General features: G+C 49.8%; 1 protein-coding gene across 1 annotated transcript in view; it reads left to right on the top strand.

Annotated features, from left to right (window-relative positions):
- Nucleotides 1-12,500, top strand: part of mpped2a (metallophosphoesterase domain containing 2a) — a 152,129-nt gene that overhangs the window by 77,228 nt on the left and 62,401 nt on the right. The window contains exon 4 of the mRNA XM_031812652.1: nucleotides 308-533. Coding sequence (XP_031668512.1) covers nucleotides 308-533 — 226 coding nt within the window. The remainder of the gene's footprint in view (nucleotides 1-307; nucleotides 534-12,500) is intronic.

Raw genomic sequence — 12,500 nt, forward strand, 5'->3', positions numbered from 1 at the left:
TCTTCCCCTCTCTCTCTCCCCCTCCCCCTCTCTCTCTGTCTCTCCCCCTCTCTCTCTCCCCCTCTGTCTCTCCCCCTCTCTCTCTCCCCCCCCCTCTCTCTCTGTCTCTTCCCCTCTCTCTCTCCCCCTCTCTCTCTCTGTCTCTTCCCCTCTCTCTCTCTCCCCCCTCTCTCTCTGTCTCTCCCCCTCTCTCTCTCCCCCTCCCCTCTCTCTCTGTCTCTTCCCCTCTCTCTCTCCCCCTCCCCTCTCTCTCTGTCTCTTCCCCTCTCTTCTGTCTAACCCGTGTGTATGTTTTCCTCCCCTCCAGGTGGTCTACCCTATGAGTTTAAGGTGGTGATAGCAGGGAACCATGAGCTGACCTTCGATAAGGACTTTATGGCTGAGCTGGTGAAGCAGGATTACTACCGTTTTCCCTCCGTGTCCAAACTGAAGCCCGAGGACTTCGATGACGTCCAGGACCTCCTCACTAACTGTGTGTACCTCCAGGACTCTGACGTCACCGTCAAAGGCTTCCGGATATATGGGACGCCATGGTAAGGAGGAATGGGAGTTTACATACAATCCCCACCACCTGAACGTGTGTGTGTGTGTGTGTGTGTGTGTGTGTGTGTGTGTGTGTGTGTGTGTGTGTGTGTGTGTGTGTGGTGTGTGTGTGTGTGTGTGTGTGTGTGTGTGTGTGTGTGTGTGTGTGTGTGTGTGCATGGATAGCAAGGTTGGGCTCAATTCGAATTGAAGACAGTCAATTCAGGAAGTAAACTAAAATTACAAGCTTTTTGTTTCAAACGTTTTAACATTTCTGAATGTTAAATTCAAATCACTTTCTGTCTGCCTTCAATAGAGTGGTGGATTCATTCATACCATCATCTATCAATGAATCCAGGCTGCATCACATCCGGCTGTGATTGGGAGTCCCATAGGGCGGCGCACAATTGGTCCAGTGCCGTCTGGGTTTGGGAGTCCCATAGGGCGGCGCACAATTGGTCCAGTGCCGTCCGGGTTTGGGAGTCCCAGACGGCGGCGAACAATTGGTCCAGCGCGGTCCGGGTTTGGGAGTCCCATAGGGCGGCGCACAATTGGTCCAGTGCCGTCCGGGTTTGGGAGTCCCATAGGGCGGCACACAATTGGTCCAGTGCCGTCCGGGTTTGGGAGTCCCATAGGGCGGCGCACAATTGGTCCAGTGCCGTCCGGGTTTGGGAGTCCCATAGGGCGGCGCACAATTGGTCCAGTGCCGTCCGGGTTTGGGAGTCCCATAGGGCGGCGCACAATTGGTCCAGTGCCGTCCGGGTTTGGGAGTCCCATAGGGCGGCGCACAATTGGTCCAGTGCCGTCCGGGTTTGGGAGTCCCATAGGGCGGCGCACAATTGGTCCAGTGCCGTCCGGGTTTGGGAGTCCCATAGGGCGGCGCACAATTGGTCCAGTGCTGTCCGGGTTTGGGAGTCCCATAGGGCGGCGCACAATTGGTCCAGTGCTGTCCGGGTTTGGGAGTCCCATAGGGCGGCGCACAATTGGTCCAGTGCCGTCCGGGTTTGGGAGTCCCATAGGGCGGCGCACAATTGGTCCAGTGCTGTCCGGGTTTGGGAGTCCCATAGGGCGGCGCACAATTGGTCCAGTGCCGTCCGGGTTTGGGAGTCCCCGACGGCGGCACACAATTGGTCCAGCGCCGTCCGGGTTTGGGAGTCCCATAGGGCGGCGCACAATTGGTCCAGTGCCGTCCGGGTTTGGGAGTCCCATAGGGCGGCTCACAATTGGTCCAGTGCCGTCCGGGTTTGGGAGTCCCAGACGGCGGCACACAATTGGTCCCAGTGCCGTCCGGGTTTGGGAGTCCCATAGGGCGGCGCACAATTGGTCCAGTGCCGTCCGGGTTTGGGAGTCCCATAGGGTGGCGCACAATTGGTCCAGTGCCGTCCGGGTTTGGGAGTCCCATAGGGCGGCGCACAATTGGTCCAGTGCCGTCCGGGTTTGGGAGTCCCAGACGGCGGCACACAATTGGTCCAGTGCCGTCGGGGTTTGGGAGTCCCATAGGGCGGCACACAATTGGTCCAGCGCCGTCCGGGTTTGGGAGTCCCATAGGGCGGCACACAATTGGTCCAGCGCCGTCCGGGTTTGGCCGGTGTAGGCCATCATTGTCAATAAGAATTTGTCCTTAACTGACTTGCCTAGTTTAATAAAGGTGACATATATATATTTATTTATGTAATTGTCTAGTTGTAAACAGTAAGCCTCCAACAGACTTTATATGACTTGTCTTGGTCCCGTGTTTTAACACACTGTTCCACCACTACAACTCCTCTAGATCCCTGAGGAAGGGCAGTTTACACCAAGTTATCTTCCCTCATTCTCCTCTGTCCCCTCCCTATAGAGTTTACACCAGGTTATCTTCCCTCATTCTCCTCTGTCCCCTCCCTATAGAGTTTACACCAGGTTATCTTCCCTCATTCTCCTCTGTCCCCTCCCTATAGAGTTTACACCAGGTTATCTTCCCTCATTCTCATCTGTCCCCTCCCTATAGAGTTTACACCAGGTTATCTTCCCTCATTCTCCTCTGTCCCCTCCCTATAGAGTTTACACCAGGTTATCTTCCCTCATTCTCCTCTGTCCCCTCCCTATAGAGTTTACACCAGGTTAACTTCCCTCATTCTCCTCTGTCCCCTCCCTATAGAGTTTACACCAGGTTATCTTCCCTCATTCTCCTCTGTCCCCTCCCTATAGAGTTTACACCAGGTTATCTTCCCTCATTCTCCTCATTCCCCTCCCTATAGAGTTTACACCAGGTTATCTTCCCTCATTCTCCTCTGTCCCCTCCCTATAGAGTTTACACCAGGTTATCTTCCCTCATTCTCCTCTGTCCCCTCCCTATAGAGTTTACACCAGATTATCTTCCCTCATTCACCTCTGTCCTCTCCCTATAGCGTTTACACCAGGTTAACCTCCCTCATTCTCCTCTGTCCCCTCCCTATAGAGTTTACACCAGGTTATCTTCCCTCATTCTCCTCTGTCCCCTCCCTATAGAGTTTACACCAGGTTATCTTCACTCATTCTCCTCTGTCCCCTCCCTATAGAGCTTACACCAGGTTATCTTCCCTCATTCTCCTCTGTCCCCTCCGTATAGAGTTTACACCAGGTTAACCTCCCTCATTCTCCTCTGTCCCCTCCCTATAGAGTTTACACCAGGTTATCTTCCCTCATTCTCCTCTGTCCCCTCCCTATAGAGTTTACACCAGGTTATCTTCCCTCATTCTCCTCCCTATAGAGTTTAGACCAGGTTATCTTCCCTCATTCTCCTCTGTCCCCTCCATATAGAGTTTACACCAGGTTATCTTCCCTCATTCTCCTCTGTCCCCTCCCTGTAGAGTTTACACCAGGTTATCTTCCCTCATTCTCCTCTGTCCCCTCCCTATAGAGTTTACACCAGGTTATCTTCCCTCATTCTCCTCTGTCCCCTCCCTATAGAGTTTACACCAGGTTATCTTCCCTCATTCTCCTCTGTCCCCTCCCTATAGAGTTTACACCAGGTTATCTTCCCTCATTCTCCTCTGTCCTCTCCCTATAGAGTTTACACCAGGTTATCTTCCCTCATTCTCCTCTGTCCCCTCCCTATAGAGTTTACACCAGGTTATTTTCCCTCATTCTTCTCTGTCCCCTCCCTATAAAGTTTACACCAGGTTATCTTCCCTCATTCTCCTCTGTCCCCTCCCTATAGAGTTTACACCAGGTTATCTTCCCTCATTCTCCTCTGTCCCCTCCCTATAGAGTTTACACCAGGTTATCTTCCCTCATTCTCCTCTGTCCCCTCCCTATAGAGTTTACACCAGATTATCTTCCCTCATTCTCCTCTGTCCTCTCCCTATAGAGTTTACACCAGGTTAACCTCCCTCATTCTCCTCTGTCCCCTCCCTATAGAGTTTACACCAGGTTATCTTCCCTCATTCTCCTCTGTCCCCTCCCTATAGAGTTTACACCAGGTTATCTTCCCTCATTCTCCTCTGTCCCCTCCCTATAGAGCTTACACCAGGTTATCTTCCCTCATTCTCCTCTGTCCCCTCCGTATAGAGTTTACACCAGGTTAACCTCCCTCATTCTCCTCTGTCCCCTCCCTATAGAGTTTATACCAGGTTATCTTCCCTCATTCTCCTCTGTCCCCTCCCTATAGAGTTTACACCAGGTTATCTTCCCTCATTCTCCTCCCTATAGAGTTTAGACCAGGTTATCTTCCCTCATTCTCCTCTGTCCCCTCCATATAGAGTTTACACCAGGTTATCTTCCCTCATTCTCCTCTGTCCCCTCCCTGTAGAGTTTACACCAGGTTATCTTCCCTCATTCTCCTCTGTCCCCTCCCTATAGAGTTTACACCAGGTTATCTTCCCTCATTCTCCTCTGTCCCCTCCCTATAGAGTTTACACCAGGTTATCTTCCCTCATTCTCCTCTGTCCCCTCCCTATAGAGTTTACACCAGGTTATCTTCCCTCATTCTCCTCTGTCCTCTCCCTATAGAGTTTACACCAGGTTATCTTCCCTCATTCTCCTCTGTCCCCTCCCTATAGAGTTTACACCAGGTTATCTTCCCTCATTCTTCTCTGTCCCCTCCCTATAGAGTTTACACCAGGTTATCTTCCCTCATTCTCCTCTGTCCCCTCCCTATAGAGTTTACACCAGGTTATCTTCCCTCATTCTCCTCTGTCCCCTCCCTATAGAGTTTACACCAGGTTATCTTCCCTCATTCTCCTCTGTCCTCTCCCTATAGAGTTTACACCAGGTTATCTTCCCTCATTCTCCTATGTCCCCTCCCTATAGAGTTTACACCAGGTTATCTTCCCTCATTCTCCTCTGTCCCCTCCCTATAGAGTTTACACCAGGTTATCTTCCCTCATTCCCCTCTGTCCCCTCCATATAGAGTTTACACCAGGTTATCTTCCCTCATTCTCCTCTGTCCCCTCCCTATAGAGTTTACACCAGGTTATCTTCCCTCATTCTCCTCTGTCCCCTCCCTGTAGAGTTTACAACCAGGTTATCTTCCCTCATTCTCCTCTGTCCCCTCCCTATAGAGTTTACACCAGGTTATCTTCCCTCATTCCCCTCTGTCCCCTCCATATAGAGTTTACACCAGGTTATCTTCCCTCATTCTCCTCTGTCCCCTCCCTATAGAGTTTACACCAGGTTATCTTCCCTCATTCTCCTCTGTCCCCTCCCTATAGAGTTTACACCAGGTTATCTTCCCTCATTCTCCTCTGTCCCCTCCCTGTAGAGTTTACACCAGGTTATCTTCCCTCATTCTCCTCCCTATAGAGTTTAGACCAGGTTATCTTCCCTCATTCTCCTCTGTCCCCTCCATATAGAGTTTTACACCAGGTTATCTTCCCTCATTCTCCTCTGTCCCCTCCCTGTAGAGTTTACACCAGGTTATCTTCCCTCATTCTCCTCTGTCCCCTCCCTATAGAGTTTACACCAGGTTATCTTCCCTCATTCTCCTCTGTCCCCTCCCTATAGAGTTTACACCAGGTTATCTTCCCTCATTCTCCTCTGTCCCTCCCTATAGAGTTTACACCAGGTTATCTTCCCTCATTCTCCTCTGTCCTCTCCCTATAGAGTTTACACCAGGTTATCTTCCCTCATTCTCCTCTGTTCCCTCCCTATAGAGTTTACACCAGGTTATCTTCCCTCATTCTTCTCTGTCCCCTCCCTATAGAGTTTACACCAGGTTATCTTCCCTCATTCTCCTCTGTCCCCTCCCTATAGAGTTTACACCAGGTTATCTTCCCTCATTCTCCTCTGTCCCCTCCCTATAGAGTTTACACCAGGTTATCTTCCCTCATTCTCCTCTGTCCTCTCCCTATAGAGTTTACACCAGGTTATCTTCCCTCATTCTCCTATGTCCCCTCCCTATAGAGTTTACACCAGGTTATCTTCCCTCATTCTCCTCTGTCCCCTCCCTATAGAGTTTACACCAGGTTATCTTCCCTCATTCCCCTCTGTCCCCTCCATATAGAGTTTACACCAGGTTATCTTCCCTCATTCTCCTCTGTCCCCTCCCTATAGAGTTTACACCAGGTTATCTTCCCTCATTCTCCTCTGTCCCCTCCCTGTAGAGTTTACACCAGGTTATCTTCCCTCATTCTCCTCTGTCCCCTCCCTATAGAGTTTACACCAGGTTATCTTCCCTCATTCCCCTCTGTCCCCTCCATATAGAGTTTACACCAGGTTATCTTCCCTCATTCTCCTCTGTCCCCTCCCTATAGAGTTTACACCAGGTTATCTTCCCTCATTCTCCTCTGTCCCCTCCCTATAGAGTTTACACCAGGTTATCTTCCCTCATTCTCCTCTGTCCCCTCCCTGTAGAGTTTACACCAGGTTATCTTCCCTCATTCTCCTCCCTATAGAGTTTACACCAGGTTATCTTCCCTCATTCTCCTCTGTCCCCTCCCTATAGAGTTTACACCAGGTTATCTTCCCTCATTCTCCTCTGTCCTCTCCCTATAGAGTTTACACCAGGTTATCTTCCCTCATTCTCCTCTGTCCCCTCCCTATAGAGTTTACACCAGGTTATCTTCCCTCATTCTCCTCTGTCCCCTCCCTATAGAGTTTACACCAGATTATCTTCCCTCATTCTCCTCTGTCCCCTCCCTATAGAGTTTACACCAGGTTATCTTCCCTCATTCTCCTCTGTCCCCTCCCTATAGAGTTTACACCGGGTTATCTTCCCTCATTCTCCTCTGTCCCCTCCCTGTAGAGTTTACACCAGGTTATCTTCCCTCATTCTCCTCTGTCCCCTCCCTATAGAGTTTACACCAGGTTATCTTCCCTCATTCTCCTCTGTCCCCTCCCTATAGAGTTTACACCAGGTTATCTTCCCTCATTCTCCTCTGTCCCCTCCCTGTAGAGTTTACACCAGGTTATCTTCCCTCATTCTCCTCTGTCCTCTCCCTATAGATACACAGGCTTTGTACTCTGGCAGCTCACAGAAAGGCTCCACTGACACGCTGGCTGCTCATCCCAACACACACTACTCCTTTATGGGGTTCCTCAGGCTTAGATTACGCCTGTGTTTTGACATGGAGGTTAAGTGATACATGTGCTACTGGAACACTGTGTCAATAGACAGTAGTCAGGAGTGTGTGTGTGTGTGTGTGTGTGTGTGTGTGGTGTGTGTGTGTGTGTGTGTGTGGGGGTGGGGGTGTGTGTGTGTGTGTGTGTGTTCGTGCGTGCGTGTGCGCATTCGCATGTTGGGGGGGGAGACAATGTGTACACGAGAGATAGGTGGCACACAGTGACAGTGTGTCAATAGATGTGTGTGTCCATGTGTGTGCCTGGGTACTGGATGGAATGAAATGAAACACATTCCTGCGGCCTAGCGGCTCCCCTCTCTCCTCTATGCAGGGACTTTCTCTCTGATCTTTAAATAGGTAACCAGGTCACACCTCCGTCCTGTCGCGGGGCTATAATTAGCTGTTTAGCGGCTAGGCTAGGGAAGCAGTGGGTGCCAGAGGGGAGATGGATACGGCATTCCAGACATCACAGAAACAGCAGCAGGCCAGACAGGGAGGAAACAGAGGGGGAGAGAACCAAGGGCCAGAACATAGTCAATATATATTCTCTCACCTGCTCTCTCTTCCTCTTCTCTCTCTCTCTCCATCTCTTTCTCCCTCTTCCTCTCTCTCTCCATCTCTTTTTCTCTCTCTTCCTCTCTCTCTCCATCTCTTTTTCTCTCTCTTCCTCTCTCTCCATCTCTTTCTCCCTCTTCCTCTCTCTCTCCATCTCTTTTTCTCTCTCTTCCTCTCTCTCCATCTCTTTTTCTCTCTCTTCCTCTCTCTCTCCATCTCTTTTTCTCTCTCTCTCTCTCTCTTCCTCTTTCTCTCTCTCTCCATCTCTTTCTCTTGTCTTTCTCTCTCTCTCGTTCTCTCTCTTTCTCTCTCTCAGTTTCTCTCTCTTTCTCAGTGCATGCTGGGAGTGTTTTGTAGTTGAGAGGCTGTGTGAATGGCTCTGTCCTAACTTATTGTCTTGATTCTATCCTTGGTAAAAAACTAAATGTTTAAAGTTAGATGCTGGAGGGTTAATACACTTTTATTTTAACAGTACATATTGTTTTTTAAAGTTAGGTAGGAAGAGGACAGAGTTTTAGTTTCCCGGGGCTTGGAAGGTGTGGTGTGTGCGATGGCAGCCTAGCGCAGAGGAGACGCTGTTGTTACGGCATGGATTCAGGTGTGTTCCTGAGAATGGAGTTAAGGTGGAGGAGGTTCTGGGGGAAATCGAGGTCAACATGCAAGGGGCCATGAGACGCAGGCAGCAGAGGCTGGGCCTAGTCATGCTATAGAGCGTGGTGTAGATGAGGCTGGGCCTAGTCATGCTATAGAGGGTGGTGTGGATGAGGCTGGGTCTAGTCATGCTATAGAGGGTGGTGTGGATGAGGCTGAGTCTAGTCATGCTATAGAGGGTGGTGTAGATGAGGCTGGGCCTAGTCATGCTATAGAGGGTGGTGTGGATGAGGCTGGGCCTAGTCATGCTATAGAGGGTGGTGTGGATGAGGCTGGGCCTAGTCATGCTATAGAGGGTGGTGTAGATGAGGCTGGGCCTAGTCATGCTATAGAGGGTGGTGTGGATGAGGCTGGGCCTAGTCATGCTATAGAGGGTGGTGTGGGTGAGGCTGGGTCTAGTCATGCTATAGAGGGTGGTGTAGATGAGGCTGGGTCTAGTCATGCTATAGAGGGTGGTGTGGATTAGGCTGGGCCTAGTCATGCTATAGAGGGTGGTGTGGATGAGGCTGGGCCTAGTCAGGTTATAGATGGTGGTGTGGGTGAGGCTGGGCCTAGTCATGCTATAGAGGGTGGTGTAGATGAGGCTGGGTCTAGTCATGCTATAGAGGGTGGTGTGGATGAGGCTGGGTCTAGTCATGCTATAGAGGGTGGTGTGGGTGAGGCTGGGTCTAGTCATGCTATAGAGGGTGGTGTAGATGAGGCTGGGTCTAGTCATGCTATAGAGGGTGGTAGATGAGGCTGGGTCTAGTCATGCTATAGAGGGTGGTGTGGATGAGGCTGGGTCTAGTCATGCTATAGAGGGTGGTGTAGATGAGGCTGGGTCTAGTCATGCTATAGAGGGTGGTGTGGATGAGGCTGGGTCTAGTCATGCTATAGAGGGTGGTGTGGATGAGGCTGGGTCTAGTCATGCTATAGAGGGTGGTGTAGATGAGGCTGGGTCTAGTCATGCTATAGAGGGTGGTGTAGATGAGGCTGGGTCTAGTCATGCTATAGAGGGTGGTGTGGATGAGGCTGGGTCTAGTCATGCTATAGAGGGTGGTGTGGATGAGGCTGGGTCTAGTCATGCTATAGAGGGCCAGACATATTGTGTACCGGGATGCTCAATCACAGACTTTGTTCTTGTTCTTAATCAGGGACATGTTGGACTTGTCGAGAGGTTCTAATGTGAACTTTGGACTTTGGACTGGCTTTTGTCAGAGTGGACCACGAGTATCTGTTTAATGTGATGTTTGGGTTTGGGGAAAGTTTTTTGGGCCTGTGTGAATATGTTGTATGCTGGGGCGTCATGTAGGGTCAAGTTGGTAGGGGGGCTCAGCAGGCCAGTCTGCGTGAGACGGGGCATTAGACAAGGATGCCCTCTATCGGGGCAGTTATATACACTAGCCATTGAGCCTTTTTTGAGCCTGCTACGCAGGTGAATGCAGGGAGTGTGCTGGACAGGGATGGGTGTGTTGACAGGCATAGCATTGTCAGCGTATGCAGATGACGTTTCTGTGATGGGCAGGATATGCAGGCGCTAGAGGCCAGTCTGAAGTTGTACGAGGGAGCTTTGTCAACTAAGGTGAACTGGGGCAAGTGCAAAGCTCTGTTATGTTCGGCATGGAGGGATAAGGCCCCTCTTCTGCTTCCAGGGGGTTTGCAGTGGGGTTGTGAAGGGCTTACAATTTTGGTGGTGTACCTGGGCTCGGAGAGGTGGGTTTAGGAAGAACTGGGAGGGGCTGTCACAGGCAGTTGTGTCAAGACTGGCCAGGTGGAGGTGGCTCCTGTCCCAAGTGTCAAAGGTGAGGGATAACAAACCCTTTACTATAATTTAATGGGATGGTCTCTGTGCGCCTTGGGGTGGAATTTGAGTTCTATAAAATTATAAAAGGTGAGGAGATATTTCAGGAGATATGGTGTGTCGGGGGGCTGTCTGTACAGCTGGGGAAGATGGGTTATATATACGGTTGTAGAAGTGGTCAGATTTTTGGTTATTGTGATGTGTGGTGTTGTTTTGTATCGTGGGAGCAAGGTGAGTATGAGGTACAGGGGATATTGTTTTTTTTGTCTTAATAAGGGGGAGTGGGGGGAGGGGGGTTTAATGAAATGAGAATGTATCATTAAATAAAGACAAAAGGTCTCTCTCTCTCTCTTGTTCTTTCTCTCTGTTTTCTCTCTCTGGCTCTCCCACGTTCTCTCACTCTCTCTCTCTCTCTTGTTCTTTCTCTCTGTTTTCTCTCTCTCTGGCTCTCTCCCACGTTCTCTCACTCTCTCTCTCTCTCTCTCTTGTTCTTTCTCTCTGTTTTTCTCTCTCTCTGGCTCTCTCCCACATTCTCTCCACTTCTCTCCTCTCTCTCTCTCTTCTTTCTCTGTCCTTCTCGCTCTTCCTCTTTCTTTCTCTCTCTCTCCCTCTTTCTCTCTCTCTCTCTCGTTTCTTTCTTCTCTCAGTCTCTGGCTTTCCTCCCATATTTCCTCACTATTTCCCTCTCAATATTTCTTCCCTGCCTTTCTTTACCTCTTTCACTTCCCCATCTGTCTCTTTCCTTCTCTCTTTCTCCATCCCTGTTACGAGAGAAAGCCCCTCCCCCTCCTTCCCTGGTGTGTGTTTACTGTGAGGGCTGCTAAGTGTCTGTTGTGACAGCTTGGGGTCATGTGAGAGGCAGAGGGGACAGCTTGCCAACCCCCCCACACCACCTCTCTCACCCCCCTCTAACCAGTGTCCGTGTGGCCTGAGGTCTGGCTTGCAGCAGTCTGGGATGCCCAGCCTATCTGTCCAGTGTGAGGTCTCACTTAGCTCCACATTGACCCCGACACTACACCACGTGGGTGACCTGGTAAAGTGGACAGCTAAGAGTGTTGCTCAGACAAGTGGGTTTCAACCTTCTGAGTCCAGCATAGAATGGCACCTTTGTATTCGTAATTTAAGTTCAGGGGATAAGGTTAAGGTTTGGGATGGGGCTAGTGGTTAAAATCACCTTTTTGACATTTTAAAAACACAGCATGATAATGGCTATGGCCGAGACCAACAGTACACTACACCCCAACCTAACAGTACACTACACCCCAACCTAACAGTACACTACACCCCAACCTAACAGTACACTACCCCCAACCTAACAGTACACTACACCCCAACCTAACAGTACACTACACCCCAACCTAACAGTACACTACACCCCAACCTAACAGTACACTACACCCCAACCTAACAGTACACTACACCCCAACCTAACAGTACACTACACCCCAACCTAACAGTACACTACACCCCAACCTAACAGTACACTACACCCCAACCTAACAGTACACTATACCCCAACCTAACAGTACACTATACCCAACCTAACAGTAACACTAACAGACAACACCCCAACCTAACAGTACACTACACCCCAACCTAACAGTACACTACACCCCAACCTAACAGTACACTACACCCCAACCTAACAGTACACTACACCCCAACCTAACAGTACACTACACCCCAACCTAACAGTACACTACACCCCAACCTAACAGTACACTACACCCAACCTAACAGTACACTACACCCCAACCTAACAGTACACTACACCCCAACCTAACAGTACCCTACACCCCAACCTAACAGTACACTACACCCCAACCTAACAGTACACTACACCCCAACCTAACAGTACACTACACCCCAACCTAACAGTACACTACACCCCAACCTAACAGTACACTATACCCCAACCTAACAGTACACTATACCCCAACCTAACAGTACACTATACCCCAACCTAACAGTACACTACACCCCAACCTAACAGTACACTACACCCCAACCTAACAGTACAGTATACTCTCCTCCATCTCTGTGTTGACTGGTGTTTAATACCCTCCTCCATCTCTATGTTGACTGGTGTTTAATACCCTCCTCCATCTCTATGTTGACTGGTGTTTAATACTCTCCTCCATCTCTATGTTGACTGGTGTTTAATACTCTCCTCCATCTCTATGTTGACTGGTGTTTAATACTCTCCTCCATCTCTATGTTGACTGGTGTTTAATGCCCTCCATCTCTATGTTGACTGGTGTTTTATACCCTCCTCCATCTCTATGTTGACTGGTGTTTTATACCCTCCTCCATCTCTATGTTGACTGGTGTTTAATACTCTCCTCCATCTCTATGTTGACTGGTGTTTAATACCCTCCATCTCTATGTTGACTGGTGTTTAATACCCTCCATCTCTATGTTGACTGGTGTTTAATACCCTCCATCTCTATGTTGACTGGTGTTTTATACTCTCC

Source organism: Oncorhynchus kisutch, unplaced genomic scaffold, assembly GCF_002021735.2.
Source record: "Oncorhynchus kisutch isolate 150728-3 unplaced genomic scaffold, Okis_V2 Okis03b-Okis08b_hom, whole genome shotgun sequence".
NCBI lineage: Eukaryota > Metazoa > Chordata > Actinopteri > Salmoniformes > Salmonidae > Oncorhynchus > Oncorhynchus kisutch.